The sequence below is a fragment of the Pan troglodytes genome, chromosome 11 (genome assembly GCF_028858775.2).
Source record: "Pan troglodytes isolate AG18354 chromosome 11, NHGRI_mPanTro3-v2.0_pri, whole genome shotgun sequence".
NCBI lineage: Eukaryota > Metazoa > Chordata > Mammalia > Primates > Hominidae > Pan > Pan troglodytes.
In genome coordinates, this window is record NC_072409.2 from 94,705,265 (window position 1) to 94,723,686 (window position 18,422).

General features: G+C 39.7%; 2 protein-coding genes and 1 pseudogene across 2 annotated transcripts; all 3 read left to right on the plus strand.

Annotated features, from left to right (window-relative positions):
* Positions 1–2,197: 2,197 nt before the first annotated feature.
* LOC741747 (interferon alpha-7) lies at positions 2,198–2,934 on the plus strand. The gene has a single exon (XM_001151819.6). The coding sequence runs from the start codon at positions 2,238–2,240 to the stop codon at positions 2,805–2,807; it is 570 nt and encodes a 189-aa protein (XP_001151819.2). The 5' UTR covers positions 2,198–2,237; the 3' UTR covers positions 2,808–2,934.
* An 8,500-nt stretch (positions 2,935–11,434) lies between these two features.
* On the plus strand, positions 11,435–13,842 carry LOC100614605 (interferon omega-1-like; annotated as a pseudogene).
* Positions 13,843–16,851: 3,009 nt separating this feature from the next.
* Positions 16,852–17,821, plus strand: LOC741660 (interferon alpha-17). The gene has a single exon (XM_001151758.6). It carries the CDS (start codon positions 16,908–16,910, stop codon positions 17,475–17,477), a length of 570 nt encoding a protein of 189 aa, XP_001151758.4. The 5' UTR covers positions 16,852–16,907; the 3' UTR covers positions 17,478–17,821.
* Positions 17,822–18,422: the final 601 nt, after the last annotated feature.

An 18,422-nucleotide genomic window follows, 5' to 3' on the forward strand; every position in this document is an offset into this window, starting at 1 on the left:
GCTGTGGAAAAATAGGAAAGCTTTTACACTGTTGGTAGGAATGTAAATTACTTCAACCATTGTGGAAGACAGTGTGGCGATTCATCAAGGATTTAGAACCAGAAATACCATTTGACCCAGCAATCCTATTCCTGAGTATATACCCAAAGAAATACAAATCATTCTATTATAAAAATACATGCACGTGTATGTTTATTGCAACACTATTTACAATAGCAAAGACAGGAAACCAACCCAAATGCCTATCAATGATAGAATGGATTAAAAAAATTGTGCTTCAATTTTTTTAATCCTACTGAAGCTGTAGGATTATTTGGGGGACAGAGACTATTATTCCCTACTTTTGGGAATAGTAAATTGTCTGATTCCTACAAACTGTGTGAATTGGAGAGTTTGAATTTCAATATGTGATTCTGTATTTGACACCAGGCTATTTATTTTCTATTATAACAAAGTAGAGGGAGGATTAGAGATGAAGTCATAAATAGTTAATATAGTGCCAGGCAAAGGATGATATTATGCTGCTCTTGCAACTTGAATCCCCAGATCTACATGCACCTTAAAAAACTAGAACCCCAGTGGTTTTAGCAGTAAACTAAATGGGCATTACTGATTTTCACTAAAAGCTGAATGGAAATTTTTGTCATTGTCTATTACAATCCCAAATATGGCCATGATGAAGAAAAACAGCTTCATTCTTGAACACCTTCCATTAGAAGAAAAAATGAGAAACTAGGAAAAACTCCACCTACTAAATAGCTGATTTGCTAAAACAGACCTCATTCCATTTAAGGACTCAGTATCTATAGGGCCGAGGCAAACTAACTTTGCCAGAGTTCAGGACCACTCTGAAAGTTAATTCTTTACATAATAATATTCAATATTTATAAATTTATGAATTTAGAACAAAGATGGTCTTTTTTATTTGATAAGAATTGACTTGGATAGGAACTTCTGAAAACCTTTAGGGAATATGAACTTCAATGAAAAATGCCAAAAATGATTTAATTGATAATATTTTCTAAGTCACATATGTTTATTGGAATGATACTTCTTCTAAGGGTACAAAAATTAGTTCTCATAGTGTAAACAAATCTGACATATTGCAAAAGTTTGTAACTCTCTAAGAACTCTATCCAACAAAATTTCATTGCTTAATATACATCTTTCTCGTTGGGTTTTCTTGTGTATGATATGAGAAGCACTGGTATTGAGTTCATGATGATAAACAAAATATTTGCAAGATCAACGTTACAAACCTATGGCAAATAGATGACTGTGATTGGAGGACTTTTTGACAATTTTTTTGCTGGATCTTGAAGTCTTACCACAATATGTGGCTTTAACCTGCCTACCTTTGTGCTGCCATTGACTATCTTATGGTTATTAGTTATGTTTGATCCTCAGTTCTTCAGGATGTTTTGTACACTTTGAGAATTCAATGCAAATAGCCTATATTATATGATTTATTTCTACAAAAGTTATTCAACACATCAGTACTTATGTCAAGTGCTGAAAAGAAAAAAGTGTTGGCAATATCTGGATGAATACTGCAGCTAGTGAAGTTTACAAATTATTTTCTCATATAAAGCAAAATTCAAAGCTTCATATACTATGAGAAAATTTTTTTAAAATTGATTCATATTTCTAGTAGTTTTGAATGATTAGGTATGTAATTACATTCATATTAATGTGTATTATATAGATTTTTATTTTGCATATGTAATTTGAAACAACAAAATTTACATGAACAAATTACATTAAAAGTTATTCCACAAATATATTTATCTAATTAAACTTAGATTTTAATAGCTTTTAAACTTAGATTTTAGTTTAACTTTTCTGTCATTCTTAACTTACTTTGAATAAAAAGAGCAAACTTCATACTTTTTATCTGTGAAGTAGAGGTATATGTAGAATACCTAAATAGATATGCCAAATCTGTGTTATTAAAATTTCATGAACATTTCAATTAGAAAAAAATACCATAAAAGCCTTTGAGTGCAGGGGAAAAACAGGCAATGATGAAAGAAAATGAAAAACGTCTTTAAACACATGGAGAGAGTACATAAAGAAAGCAAAAACAGAGATAGAAAGTAAAACTAGGGCATTTAGAAAATGGAAATTAGTATGTTCACTATTTAAGACTTATGCACAGAGCAAAGTCTTCAGAAAACCTACAGGCCACGGTTCAAGTTACCCACCTCAGGTAGCCTAGTGATATTTGCAAAATCCCAATGGCCCTGTCCTTTTCTTTACTGATGGCCGTGCTGGTACTCAGCTACAAATCCATCTGCTCTCTTGGCTGTGATCTGCCTCAGACCCACAGCCTGGGTAATAGGAGGGCCTTGATACTCCTGGCACAAATGGGAAGAATCTCTCCTTTCTCCTGCTTGAAGGACAGACATGAATTCAGATTCCCAGAGGAGGAGTTTGATGGCAACCAGTTCCAGAAGACTCAAGCCATCTCTGTCCTCCACGAGATGATCCAGCAGACCTTCAATCTCTTCAGCACAGAGGACTCATCTGCTGCTTGGGAACAGAGCCTCCTAGAAAAATTTTCCACTGAACTTTACCAGCAACTGAATGACCTGGAAGCATGTGTGATACAGGAGGTTGGGGTGGAAGAGACTCCCCTGACGAATGAGGACTCCATCCTGGCTGTGAGGAAATACTTTCAAAGAATCACTCTTTATCTAACAGAGAAGAAATACAGCCCTTGTGCCTGGGAGGTTGTCAGAGCAGAAATCATGAGATCCTTCTCTTTTTCAACAAACTTGAAAAAAGGATTAAGGAGGAAGGATTGAAAACTGGTTCATCATGGAAATGATTCTCATTGACTAATGCATCATCTCACACTTTCATGAGTTCTTCCATTTCAAAGACTCACTTCTATAACCACCACAAGTTGAATCAAAATTTCCAAGTGTTTTCAGGAGTGTAAAGAAGCATCGTGTTTACCTGTGCAGGCACTAGTCCTTTACAGATGACCATTCTGATGTCACCTTTCATCTATTTATTTAAATATTTATTTATTTCACTATTTTATTTTTTAAATTATTTTTTATGTAATATCATATGTACCTTTACATTGTGGTTAATGTAACAAATATGTTCTTCATATTTAGCCAATATATTAATTTCCTTTTTCATTAAATTTTTACTATACAAAATTTCTTGTGTTTGTTTATTTTTTAAGATTAAATGCCAAGCCTGACTGTATAACCTGACTTAAAAATAGATGATTTAAGTAAGTTACCTATCATAATTTTATTCAAGTTATAGAAAAATATATTTTTCTATACCAGGTTATATGTTGCCTTCATGATATAAACGTGAACATAAAAAATACAGTTCTTGTTCTCTTGTATCTTTGATTTTTGTCAGGAAAGAAATCTAAAAACAATAATAATGCTGAATTAATATCGGTTATACTAACTGCTGTAATGTGAGGAAGTAAAAAAAAAATGAATTCCTCTTAGCAGAACATAGATTAAGAAATGTCTGCAAATAAAAGTAGAGATACTCTCTATAAACTGACTTTCAACATGTAATTGAAAATGTACATTGCAAATCAGATATATGAGTTTGCAGTTTCCAAGGAATATGATATCTGGAAGTTCATAACTAGCAATGGAAACGCCAAAAATGAAGGCTGTCACGTGGGGAGCAAGCAGAGAGGGAAAAAAGACTTAAACTGGATTCTGAGGAACTTCCACTATTAAAGTGGGGGAACAGAAGACACACAAAGAAAACAGAGGTGGAATACCTTATCATTAGAAGAACGAGAGGGAATAATGATAAAAGTGTATTTAGAGGGAATGATGATAAATGGTGTTGGGAAAACTGGATAGCCATAGGCAGAAAATTGAACCTGGACCACTTCCTTACACCTTATACAAAAATTAACTCAAGATGGATTAAAGACTTAAATGTAAAACTCAAAACCATAAAAACACTAGAAGAAAACATAGGACACAGGATGGGCAAAGATTTTATGAAGAAATCGCCAAAAGCAACTGCAACAAAAGTTAAATTGACAAATGGCATTTAATTAGAGAACTTCTGCACAGCAAAAGAAACTATCCATCATCAGAGTGAACAGGCAACCCATAGAATGGGAGAAAATTTTTGCAGTCTACCCAACTCACACAGGTCTAATATCCAGAATGTACAAAGAACTTAAACAAATTTACAAAAACAAAAAGGCCCATCAAAAAGTGGGTGAAGGATATGAACAGAATCTTCTAAAAAGTAGACATTTATGCGACCAATAATCATTAAAAAACTCAACATCACTGATCATTAGAGAAATGCAAATCAAAACCACAATGAAATACCATCTCATGCCACTCAGAATGGCAATTATTAAAGAGTCAAAATCAACAGATGCTGGTGAAGCTGTGGAAAAATAGGAAATCTTTTACACTGTTGGTGGGAATGTAAATTACTTCAACCATTGTGGAAGACAGTGTGGCGATTCATCAAGGTTCTAGAACCAGAAATACCATTTGACCCAGCAATCCCATTACTGAGTATATACCCAAAGGAATATAAATCGTTCTGTTATAAAATACACGCACGTGTATGTTTATTGCAGCATGTTTACAATAGCAAAGACACGAAACCAACCCAAATGCCCATCAATGATAGACTGGATTAAAAAAAATTGTACTTAAAACCTAGGTGACGGATGAGAGTGACCTTGAACTGGCAAGACCAGGTCAGTGCAAGTGACATTGGTTTCTTAGATACTCCTCAGCTCCGTGTGGGTCTCCCGAGACCCAGTTCTGCCTGCTGACTTGTTCATTCATTTCCATGGCAGGGCTGCAGTTGGGTCGTGCCTGGTTTTTTGGCCTCCCAATGTCTCTTAATTAACTTAATATTACTTGGTAATACTAAAGCAATGATGAATTATGTGCATGGAGTCATTAATCTTCTGTGTAAATATCTCAAACACTGTGTCTTAATTATAGACTCCGTACTTAAAATATTTTAAAGCTTCTATTCATATATTTACTTAGAAAGACATGATCCGTGTTTCTATGGTGTCAGCACACTCAGTGGGAAAATGGTGTCCATACATTGGAGACGTTCGCATGAAAGAGTAGTTTCTCTGATGAGATGAATGCTGCCTGTTCTCCACTGACCCACAGACATTCTTAGCCTTAGCAATGGAGGGAGTTGGGGTAAGATAGGGCCTGGGGATCTGGGCCCTCTTTCGCCTTCTGACTGTTCTGTCTGTAGCAAACCATAGAGAGTTTTTCTGGACAGTCCAGGAAGGTGTAAGAGCAGCTTTAGATGGGGCAGCTGTCTCCTTCATAGCAGAGCCAGCCCTAAGCCAGGGCAGGGCCTCCTCCGGGAAGAATTGTGCACCTCCTGCAGGGTCATCAGGGAGTTAGGTACATTGTGAGTATACTAACTTAGTATTTAGCAGTTACTCTGCACTGGGCACCATGCTGTTCCTGGGTGGTGGCTGGTGGCTGGTGGCTGGGGCAGGGCAGTGAGTTTACATAGACTAGACACAGCAGTAATAGCTAATATTCCATGAGAACTTGCCATGGGGTTTGCCGCACGAAGACACTGGCTCTTGTTTACATAGGCTGCCTCATTTGCCCTTACCAACAAACCTCGGTAGCTTCTGGTGTCTGTATTCTCATTTTACAATGAAGAAGCTGCAATGAGGAGGGGTAAAGTCACTTGCCCAAGACTGCATAGCTAATAAGTGGCAGAGCCAGAACCTGAGCCCACTGTCCAAGGCGAAGGTGCTTCCTAGCATGGTGGCCACCTCTAGGTAGGAGCTCAGCTGCGCCACCCACTGAGACAGATACACTCCCAACAGCTGTGATTGGGTAGGGTGGCTCCACCTCCCAGATGGGTCCTCAGTTTGCTGAGTGTTGGCTGGATAACTTGAGTAACTTTCTCAGCAGTCCTTTGAGCAGCTGAGGTCATACTTAGATGTGACTTACGTGAGACAACAGAGGAGTCCAGGTGAGAGCTGGCAGGCATGGGACCAGGGTGGAGTCGTAGTTTTCCCCACCAGGTGGGTGGAGCCAGGTCTCTTCAAACCAGAGGGCACAATTGCTGTTTTTATTGTTCACGTTGACTGTAGCAAAAATAACTCAGGGCCTGTGAACCTCATCTGTGAAATGTAAATAACCCCTTCTCTGCCTATTTTTTTTTTTTGAGACGGACTCTTGCTCTGTTGTGTAGGCTAGAGTTCAAGACCAGCCTGACCAACATGGTGAAACCCTGTCTCTACTAAAAGTACAAAAATTCTCCACTTACCTTACTCTGTAGCTTGGGAAATCACCGAGATAAGAGGTTGGAAAGTGATAACTGTCCAGGCATGCAAGTAGTATGTTTATAGGAATGTGACTGAGCAACAGGGAAATGAGATTTCTCTCTCTCTGTCTCTTCTTTTTTTTTTTTTTTTTTTTTTTTTTTTTTGGAGATGGAGTCTCGCTGTGTCAACCAGGCTACAGTGCAGTGGCGCAATCTCGGCTCACTGCAACTTCCGCCTCCTGGGTTCCAGTGATTCTCCTGTGTCAGCCTCCTGAGTAGATGGGACTACAGGTGCATGCCACCATGCCCGGCTAATTTTTTGTATTTTTAGTAGAGATGGGGTTTCACCATGTTAGCTAGGATGGCCTCCATCTCCTGACCTCATGATCCACCCACCTCGGCCTCCCAAAGTGGTGGGATTACAGGTGTGAGCCACCGCGCCCGGCCGACATTTCATTTTTAACTCGGACGTCAATCAACGTAGCCATATACAAATTTGAAAAGCTTTTCTTTATCTCTGTTAATGGAGAAAAGGAATGACTGCTTTCTTGTCAGAATGAAAGTGTTCAGTTTTAAACTTAACCAGTTCCTGCCATTTTGAAATGTTCACTCATTTCTTACTTTTTTTTCTTTCTTTCTTTTTTTTTTTTTTTTGACACAGAGTCTCGCTCTGTCACCCAGGCTGGAGTGCAGCGGTGCTATCTCGGCTCACTGCAACCTCTGCCTCCCGGATTCAAACAATTCTCATGCTTCAGCCTCCCGAGTAGCTGGGATTACAGACTCGTGCCACCATACTCAGCTAATTTTTGTATTTTTAGTAGAGACGGGTTTCACCATGTTTGGCCAGGCTGAGAGGCTAGAGAGAGGGCTCCGTCACCATTTCCCAAGCTCAGAATCCACATAGGCCTTTCCACAGGCAATTCCACTCCCAGGGAACCTGGTGCTCCAAGAGGAGTTACTAGGGAATTATATTTAGTTAGGTGGCAAGGGCTGGTTAATTATCTCTATTCTTCTTTTGAAAGTAAATTTTATTTTTTTTAATTGCTTTCCTTGCTCCAAAAAAAAAACCTTAGAGCAGCAAGAATATAAAAATTCAAAGTAGGTGAGATAGGGAACGTTACATGGCTGTTTAAAAGGAGAAGGCAGATCCACATGTGAGGGCAAGAAAGAGTGCCTACGATCTTATTATTCCAGATTATTACAGTGTGTAATAAGAATACTGCAGTGGTATGAACATTACGGGCCCCTGGAATCTGAAAAGATGGTGACTTCATAAGCCAGTCTGCAGGGCAAGCACCCAGAAGCAAAGAGGCTTGCCTCAGAGAAAAAGATCCTTGGGACTTTGCAACTCTACTTTTAGGTAGCTCTGATTTGTGCTAGCTTTTCCCATTGAGCATCTTTTACTTTAAAATTAGCTGAAACTTTAAATATTTAGGACAGAATAAAGTAAAATGAAAACAAAGAGCGAGGAAAATAAAATAAAAATAAGACCATTATAAAGATGTACCCTATGAAGACATGTCTTTATTAATAAGTCTGAGATTTTTGATAGTTAATGTAAAAGAAGGAAATCAAATCAGTGACACAAGTCACCTTAACCGTTGAATGAAACTGTTTCTTGGCACAGAACAAAATATTTCTCCAGAGGATTTGCACAGAGAAAAGAATCAGTGGACAATAGGTATTAAGCATCAATTATAGGAAGTAGAATAACATGGAATTCCTGTCTTCATGAAATGTATACTGTAATGGAGGAGAAAGGATGGTTAAAATAAAATACATATGAAATTAATTTAAAAAAAAACCCTAGGTGACGAGTTGATAGGTGAGGCAAACCACCATGGCACACGTATACCTATGAAACAAATATGCACGTTCTGCACATGTATCCCGGCACTTACAGCAAAATTTAAAAAGAAAGAAAGTTGGTCAAAATCAGCCGAAAATACAACATGAACCAAGGAAATTCAGAGAGCAGGAGATGGTTGTGTATAAATGAGGAAAAAACGAGATTAATAATTATTAAGGAAATCCTCACAAAATTTACACATCTGGTATAAATAATAATAACTTATTTTACATTGAAATTCCATACTGCTTGTATATATTGTTTTTAGGCAGCGTAAAACAACAGAATTCTGTCATGAATTGTAGAGAGGCTGAAAAATTGTCTCACCTCATTTCAAAGTCCTACTTAGTCAGGAATGGTGGCTTGTATAAATACCTGACAGAGGAGCAGCATCTAGATTGAAGGGCAGAATACACGTGTTGATGGTTAACTGATTCTGGCACCTGGAACATTTGTTTCCTGGCTCTCAGAATTCCAGAGTACACTCCCATATAAAGTTACTCTCCTAAACTTAAGTAAAATATACATCTTTGCTGGTTCTGAGAGCTGACACACTTTTCCCTTTCCTCCATGCTTTTCTGTATCCCATTTTTTCACTCCCATATCACACTAGTTTCCTTCCTCTTCCTCTAGAAATGCGCACTGTGCTCTCTTCTTCACTCATCATTAGCCTGCACTGCCTCTTCATACAGCTGTTTTCAGTTCTCTTGTGGGTTTTACCCATCACTTTCCCCTTAAGAGCACAAAATCACAAATTAAAGCAGAAGTTCAGTGAAAGTTCTAGGTTTTTCAGAAGCTCTTTTATAAAATACTCTTTTTCCTTTCTTATGATGAATATTTCTGTAAAAGATGGAATGTCGCTGTTACAATGACATAACAGTAGCTTAGCAAAAAAGGAAATAAAAGGCAGGTTCCGTTTTACTTTGAGACTATTACAACATTTACAGGGAAAGAGAGCCCCCAACTGGTCAAAGTGCACCAAGACAGCAGCCAAGTCTGTGGAGAGCAGGTTATTAATGCAGAAGCAGGCCCCCTGGCAGGAGTTTTATCTTCATAGCTAAAAAGAGGCTCTTCCCAAGAAAGAACTGACCCCAGTACTGGAATTAGCCCATTTCCTTAACTTCTGTATCATGGAGAGAGAAAATACTCCCAGCTTCAGGCATGACATGTCGTCTTGGGGCAATGGACAGCTATGGGGAAAGACAAAGGGTCAGGATGTGTCCCTTTCCTCCAGCCTGCCCAGCCTCCCCAGGGCCTCCTAACTTATCCCTTCCTCTATGGATTGTGCTAGACTAGGAATTAGAACAGCCAGTCAATCTGGGTGTAGAACTTCAAGGGAATTTGACTTTTGGTCTCTCTATCAAGGTTGTGGTAGTTTTCATAGATGATATCCTGAAGTATATTTTCCAAGTTGTTTGCTTTCTCCCTGTCTTTTTAAAGGATGCAAGTGACTCTTAGATTTGGCCTCTTTATACAATCCCCTATTTCTTGGAGCTTTTGTTCATTGCTCTTCATTCTTTTTTTCTTTATTTTTGTCTGATTGTCTTATTTCAGAGAGCCAGTCTTCAAGTCCTGAGATTCTGTCCTCAGCTTGGTCTATTCTGCTGTTAATACTTGTGATTGCATTGTGAAATTCTTCTAGTAGTGTACCTATAATAGGTCCGTTAGGTTCTTTTTCATACTGGCTATTTTGTCCGTCAACTCCTCTATCCTTTGATTGTGATTCTTAGTTTCCTTGGTTTAGGTTTTATGATTTTCCTGAATCTCAATGAAATTCCTTTCTATCCTATTCTGAATTATGTTTCTGTCATTTTAGCTAACTCATTATGGTTAAGTACCCCTGTTGGAGAACTAGTGAGATTATTTGGAGGACATAAGATACTTTGTCCATTTGAGATACTATAGTTCTTCCATTGGTTCTTTCTCGTCTCTACATAAGGGAATGTAGCTTGAGTTCAATCAATAAATAGACTTCGGTTCTGGATGTGTTCACAGGGCTGCAGCTTTGTGCAGGGTCTTTATTTGAAGCTGACTTGTCTTTGGTTTAATGAGGGTATGTTAGTGACATTTTTTAGTGTTGAAGCTTTGGGCATGACCTAGTAGGTGACTCTTAGTTGGAGTGGTCAGTTGTCAGGCTCTTGCTCAGTCATGTGGCTCCCCTGTATTTCCCCACGTTTGCAGCCGTGCTCCTTCTCAATGCTGTGAAAGTGTGGGCTCCTCTCCCACTTGAGTGCTGACTATAGCTTGTATCTTGGCACTACCAGGCTGTACATAACAGCTCTGAGGTGATGTCAGGGTTAATGTTTACTCCCCGACTTGGAGGCATTGAAGGAAGGGACCTTAGTAGTAGTTGTAACTGAGGGTATTTTGCTTGTCTCCTGGGGGCTCCACCCCAGAGATGCAGGTGAGCAATCACTCAGTGCATTCAGCTTGGGATGGGGGTGTCTGTGCTGTGGGCCCAAGCGAGGGGTTCCCTGCCTGGTGATGTGAGGGGTGGGTGGTTGACCAATGGGAGACAGACTGGCCTCCTCTCTTGGGTTGACAGCAGCTTGTTGGAGGTATGCATAAGGCACTTGGGGTCTTGCTCCTTCATTAGTTCCAAGGTAGCTGGGGTAGTACCACTGCAGAGGCAATGTTAAGACAGGCTTTCTGTTACCCCTGGGGTCTCCACCTCCTAGAAATGTGAAGCCATGTTAATGGGAGTGTTTAGCTAGAGGAGTGGGGTGGCTGCACTGCTGGTGTAAGTATGGGACTTCACTTCTTGGGAAACAGGAGGTGGAAATCTTACCAGGAGGAGACTGTTCTCCTCACCATGTGGTAACTGCAGTGTGCTGGAAGTTCAGGTGACTGTGGCATGATGTTAGCTTGTAAACAAAGAGCTTCAGACTCTTTGTCTCCTCCCCAGACCCAAGGCAGCAGGGATAAAACTGCTGCTGTGGCAGTGGCAGAGGTAGGATGGTTGTGGGAGCCTCTCCCCAGGGAAACTCTAGTCAACTACCAGTGGATATGCTCAGCCATGGGTAGGGTGACTGTTGTGCAGTCATGGGCAGGGGGCCCTGCCTCCTGAAGAATAGGGATGCAGATTCTCAGGGAAGAGGGGCTGGACTCCTCTTCATATAGTGGCGATGATGTGCTGGAGGTGCCAATGTAGTGAATACGCCTTTGTTCCTTCCCCAGCCAGAGGGCTGCTGGGGCTGTCCCACTGCAACGGTCATGGTGGATGGGTTATGGGTTGACTGTGGGATTTCTTTCTTGGAGAAATGCTGGACTGCCTGATTGAGGAGACAAGGCAAGGGAAGAATGCCTGTGCTGGAGTCTCTGGTCAGGTGGCTCTGCCCACAGAGGAGAGGTGACAACCAGGAACTGCGTGGAGAACAGTGTGGCCACTCTTCTGTGAGGCAGTTGCGCTGTTTTGGGGATCTGGAGCAGCCGCTGTTCCTTACAGACTCCCCAGAGCCTGGAGACAGCAAGGGCAAGAGCTGTGAGAAAGCAAAGATGGCAACCCACCCTTCTCACTGGGAGCTCTGTTCCAGGGAGTTGCAGAGCTGCTATTGGCTCAATAGCCCCAGCTGGTAGCTGCAGACCCAGGCCTGGCAGACCCACCCAGTGAGCAGATAGGGGATTAGGGACCCACATAACACACAGTCTGGCCACTTTTCCATAGGGCTGCTGCAATATGCTGGGGGTCCAATCCAGACCATAGTCACCTCACATTTTTCAGTACCTGAAGATATCAACAGTGGAGGCTATGAAACAGTGAAGATGGGGGCCTGCCCCTCCCTCTGGGAGCTCTGTTCCAGAGAGGTACAACCTGTTGCCTCCGGCAACATACATGCAGGAGGTGGCTGGAGACCCCGGTGGGGACATCCCTCCCACTGAGGAGAAGCAGCATCAGGGAATCAGGTGAAGAAACAGTCTGGCCACTTTTTGGTAGAGCAGCTGTGCTGTGCTGGGGGTCTGCTACCACCCCCAGCACAAAAGAGTGGCATTTGCAAGAATGGCTAAGGCTGCTAAACAGCATCAATGGCAACCTACCCTTCCCTTTGGGAGCGCCATCCCAGGGATATTCGAAACTGCTGTCCACTAGAAAACAGTGGTGGAGGTGACTGGAGACCCCAGTGGGGAGATTTCACCCTGTGAAAAGAAACAGGATTTGGGACCGACATGAATAAGCAATTTGACTGCTTCTCCGTAGAGCTGCTGGGCTGTGCTGGGTGGCTGCTCCAGTCCCTAGCTGCCTTGGACTCCCTAGAACCCAAAGGCTCCAATAGCTAAGATTGTGAAAGAGCAAAGATGGCAGCCCACCCCCTGCCGCTGGGAGCTCCATGTCAGGGAGGTATGAGGCTGCTACCAGTGTCTGCCTGGATTCCCAAGCCAGTGGGTCTTACCCTGAGACAGGCCATGGAAGGTGGGCCTGTCACTTGTCACTGCCCAGCGCCCTGGATGAAACCCCTTTCCTAGGGGTATGTATAGGGGTCTAGCCTCCTGCTTGGCTGGAGTTATAGCTTCTTTTGTGGGGAGGCCTGGGTATCTAAGGCTCCAGGGTACCCATGCATGCGAGAGTGGCTGCTCTGCTGAAACCCTACGTAGCCCTGCATGTCAGACTAAACGCCCTGGTAGAGTGGGTTCAGTAGGAGATCTCCTGACCTGAGGGTTGAAAAGATCTGTGGGAGAAGCGTGGGTCCCCAGGGCTGCTCACTTACTCACCACTTCCCTGGGCAGGAGAGGCTTCCCTGGCTCTGTGTCACTCCTGGTAGGGCAGTTGTCCTGCCTTACTTTGCTCTATTCTCCATGGGTCAAGTTGTTTTCTTGAGTCCCAGTGTGTGTACCTGGTTGTTTCAGTTGAAGGTGCTGTATTTACTTGCCCCTTCCATTCCTCTCCATGAGAGTGGCACACACTAGCAGGTTCTAGTCGGCCATCTTGGCCAACCCTGAAAACTATTTGTTTCCAACTATAAGCCACGCATAAAAAGAATGCCTTGAGAGATCCTGGAGTCCAACTTTCATCCAGACTCCAGCTCAGCTAGGCCAGCAGCACCCTCATTTCCCAGTGGTCCTACTGCTTCTTCTACTGGTGGCCCTGCTGCTTTGCCACTGTGGCCCTGTTGGATCTCTGGGCTTTGACCTGCCTCAGAACCATGGCCTACTTAGCAGGAACACCTTGGCACTTCTGGGCCAAATGTGCAGAATCTCCACTTTCTTGTGTCTCAAGGACAGAAGAGACTTCAGGTTCCCCCTGGAGACGTGGATGGCAGCCATTTGCAGAAGGCCCAGGCCGTGTCTGTCCTCCATGAGATGCTTCAGCAGATCTTCAGCCTCTTCCCCACAGAGTGCTCCTCTGCTGCCTGGAACATGACCCTCCTGGACCAGCTCCACACTGGATTTCATCAGCAGCTAGAATGCCTGGAGTCTTGCTTAGGGCAGGCAACAGGAGAGGAAGAATCTGTGGGGGTGATTGGGGCCCTACACTGGCCTTGAGGAGGTACTTCCAGGGAATCCATGGGAATCCAGAGAATCTACCTGAAAGAGAAGAAATACAGTGACTGTGCTTGGGAGGTTGTCAGAATGGAATCATGAAATCCTTCTCTTCATCAACAAACTTGCAAGGACTGAGAAGTAAGGATGAAGACCTGGGGTCTGCTTTAGTCTTTCTTATTTTCTTCCTCTTCCTTACTATGTGTTTATTTCTTCCTTTTCTAGTTCCTTAACTTGTAAAGTTAGTTCATTCGTTTGAGGTCTTTCTTCTTTTTTAATATAAGCTTTTACAGCTTTCAATTTCCCCTTTAGCTCTGTTTTCACTGCATCACATACGTTTTGGTATGTTGTGTTTTCATTTTCATCGGTCTCAAGATATTTTCTAAGTTCCCCTCTGGTCTTTTTTTTTTTTTTTTTTGTACTACACTTTAAGTTCCAGGGTAAATGTGCTCAACGTGCAAGTTTGGTACATAGGTATACATGTGCCATGTTGGTTTGCTGTACCCATTAACTTGTCATTTGCATTAAGTATTTCTCCTCTTACATGTTTATCACATTTAGACATACATTTGTTTTCTTTTTGTTCCCATAAATTAAGATGAAAAATCAGACCACTTTTACTTTCTAGGAAAAGTGAAGTGAGAAATATAAATATATTTGCTGTTGTGAATACCACATAGAACCATTGTATAGTCCATTTAAAAATTATATTTGTATTCTTTCATTGACACTAACCTGAATGTGAAAATTAAAGAAATCAAAGTATAGAAAAACCAATTTTCACAGTAAAATACAACATGAAAAATGAATATGCAAAAATTCCCAATACACTCTCAAGTGAACAAAGAAAAAAATACTCTCTCCCCCAGTGTTTCAAAGACTAAGAATAATAACTTGGGCAAAATTTCCCTGTATTCTCAGGGTCTAATAAAAGGATGAGCCCAAAATTCAATAAAAATGTGTTGACTGTATCAACAACTAAATCAATGTACAAAATATACATTTCTGAAATGAAAGCTCCTATTTATGGAAACCCCTGTGCACATTTCACAATGTAGAATATTTTAATTGTTCAATGATATAAAGAATTTAAATGAATTATTTAAAATAATGAATAATAAAATGTGTTTGGTTATTTTCTAAAATTCATCCATTTCATAATTTCTACCTTATATAAACCGGCTCATTTTCTACCCGTGTCACTAAAAGATTATCACATGATTTAAAGCTGAAATTTATAAATGATGGAAAAATGATGTCACAAGTCTTCACAGTTCACATACACATTCTCGGGATTTGATCCAGGGAAGGAAAGCTTTAGGATTATTTGGGGAAGAGAGGCTATTATTCCATACTTTTGGGAATAGCAAATTGTCTGACTCCTATAAACTGTGTGAATTGGAGAGTTTGAATTTAGATATGTGACTCTGCATTTGACACCAGGCTAGTTATTTTCTATTATAACAAAGTAGAGGACAGATTAGAGATGAAGTCATAAATAGTTAATATAGTGCTAGGCAAAGGATGATATTATGCTGCTCTTGCAACTTGAATCCCCAGATCTACATGCACTTAAAAAAAACTAGAATCCCAGTGGTTTTACCAGTAAACTAAATGGGCATTACTGACTCTCAGTAAACACTGAATGGAAATTTTTGTGATTGTCTATTACAATCCCAGCAAATATGGCTATGAGGAAGTAAAATAGCTTCATTCTTGAACACTTTCCAGTAGAAGAAAAAATGAGAAACTAGTAAAAACTCCACTTACTAAATAGCTGATTTGCTAAAACAGACCTCATTCCATTTAAGGACTCAGTATCTATAGGGCCTACTTATGCAAAAAAAAACTTCTTATGCAAAAACAAACAAACAAACAAACAAAAAGGTAGAGCCAGAGTTCAGGATCACTCTGAAAGTTAATTCTTTACATGATAATATTCAATATTTATAAATTTATGAATTTAGAACAAAGATGGTCTTTTTTATTTGATAAGAATTGACTTGGATAGGAACTTCTGAAAACCTTTACGGAATATGAACTTCAATGAAAAATGCCAAAAATGATTTAATTCATAATATTTTCTAAGTCACATATGTTTATTGGAATGACACTTCTTCTAAGGGTACAAAAATTAGTTCTCGTAGTGTAAACAAATCTGACATATTACAATAGTTTGTGACTCTCCAACAATTCTATCCAACAAAATTTCATTGCTTAATATATATCTTTCTCATTGGGTTTTTTTGTGTATGATATGAGAAGCACTGGTATTGAGTTCATGAAGATACACAAAATATTTGTAAGACCAGTGTTACAAACCTATGGCAAGTAGATGACTGTGATTGGAGGACTTTTTGTCCATTTTTTGCTTGATCTTAAGGTCTTATCACAATATGTGGCTTTAACCTGCATATCTTTGGGCTGCCATTGACTATCTTATGGTTATTACTTATGTTTGATCCTCAGTTCTTCAGGATGTTTTGTAGACTTTGAGAATTCAATGCAAATAGCTTATATTATATGATTTATTTCTAGTAAAGTTATTCAACACATCAATATTTATGTCAAGTGCTGAAAAGAAAAAAGTGTTGGCAACATCTGGATGAATACTGCAGCTGGTAAAGTTTACAAATTATTTTGTCATATAAAGCAAAATTCAAAGCTTCATACACTAAGAGAAAAATTTTAAAAAATTATTCATTCATATTTTTAGGAGTTTTGAATGATTAGATATGTAATTATATTCATATTATTAATGTGTATCTATATAGATTTTTATTTTGCATATGTACTTTGATACAAAATTTACATGAACAAATTACACTAAAAGTTATTCCACAAATATACTTATCAAATTAAGTTAAATGTCAATAGCTTTTAAACTTAAATTTTAGTTTAACTTTTCTGTCATTCTTTACTTTGAATAAAAAGAGCAAACTTTGTAGTTTTTATCTGTGAAGTAGAGGTATACGTAATATACATAAATAGATATGCCAAATCTGTGTTATTAAAATTTCATGAAGATTTCAATTAGAAAAAAATACCATAAAAGCCTTTGAGTGCAGGTGAAAAATAGGCAATGATGAAAAAAAATGAAAAACTTTTTAAACACATGTAGAGAGTGCATAAAGAAAGCAAAAACAGAGATAGAAAGTAAAACTAGGGCATTTAGAAAATGGAAATTAGTATGTTCACTATTTAAGACCTATGCACAGAGCAAAGTCTTCAGAAAACCTACAGGCCGAAGTTCAAGGTTATCTATCTCAAGTAGCCTAGCAATATTTGCAACATCCCAATGGCCCTGTCCTTTTCTTTACTGATGGCCGTGCTGGTGCTCAGCTACAAATCCATCTGTTCTCTGGGCTGTGATCTGCCTCAGACCCACAACCTGGGTAATAGGAGGGCCTTGATACTCCTGGCACAAATGGGAAGAATCTCTCCTTTCTCCTGCCTGAAGGACAGACATGATTTCGGATTCCCCCAGGAGGAGTTTGATGGCAACCAGTTCCAGAAGACTCAAGCCATCTCTGTCCTCCATGAGATGATCCAGCAGACCTTCAATCTCTTCAGCACAGAGGACTCATCTGCTGCTTGGGAACAGAGCCTCCTACAAAAATTTTCCACTGAACTTTACCAGCAACTGAATGACCTGGAAGCATGTGTGATACAGGAGGTTGGGGTGGAAGAGACTCCCCTGATGAATGAGGACTCCATCCTGGCTGTGAGGAAATACTTCCAAAGAATCACTCTTTATCTAACAGAGAAGAAATACAGTCCTTGTGCCTGGGAGGTTGTCAGAGCAGAAATCATGAGATCCCTCTCGTTTTCAACAAACTTGCAAAAAAGATTAAGGAGGAAGGATTGAAACCTGGTTCAACATGGAAATGATCCTGATTGACTAATACATTATCTCACACTTTCATGAGTTCTTCCATTTCAAAGACTCACTTCTATAACCACCACGAGTTGAATCAAAATTTTGAAATGTTTTCAGCAGCGTGAAGAAGCGTGGTGTATACCTGTGCAGGCACTAGTCCTTTACAGATGACCATTCTGATGTCTCTGTTCATCTATTTATTTAAATATTTATTTATTTTTAAAATTTAAATTATTTTTTATGTGATATCATGAGTACCTTTACATTGTGGTTAATGTAACAATATATGTTCTTCATATTTAGCCAATATATTAATTTCCTTTTTCATTAAATTTTTACTATACAAAATTTCTTGTGTTTGTTTATTCCTTAAGATAAAATGCCAAGGCTGACTTTACAACCAGACTTAAAAATAGATGATTTAATTAAGTTACCTATTATAATTTTATTCAAGTTATAAAAAAACATATTTTTCTGTACCTGGTTATATGTTGCCTTCAGGATATAAATGTGAACATAAAATATACAGTCCCTGTTCTCTTGTATCTTTGATTTTTGTCAGGAAAGAAATCTAAAAACAATAATAATGCTGAATTAATATCAGTGATGCTAACTGCTGTAATGTGAGGAAGTAAAAAAACAATGAATTCCTCTTAGCAGAATGTAGATTGAGACATATCTGGAAATAAAAGCAGAGATATTCTCTGTAAACTGACTTCAACATGTAATTGAAAATGTACATTGCAAGTCAGATATGTGAATTTGCAGTTTCCAAGGAATACGATATCTGGAAGTTCATAACTGGCAACGGAAAGGCCTAAAATGAAGGCTGTCATGTGGGGAGGAAGCGGAGAGGGAAAAAAAGACTTAAACTGGATTCTGAGGACCTTCCACCATTAAAGTGTGGGAACAGAAGAGACACAAAGAAAACAG

Coding starts and splice junctions, on each gene's coding strand:
- LOC741660 (XM_001151758.6), top strand. CDS start 16,908: ATGGCCCTGTCCTTTTCTTTACTGATGGCCGTGCTGGTGCTCAGCTAC.
- LOC741747 (XM_001151819.6), top strand. CDS start 2,238: ATGGCCCTGTCCTTTTCTTTACTGATGGCCGTGCTGGTACTCAGCTAC.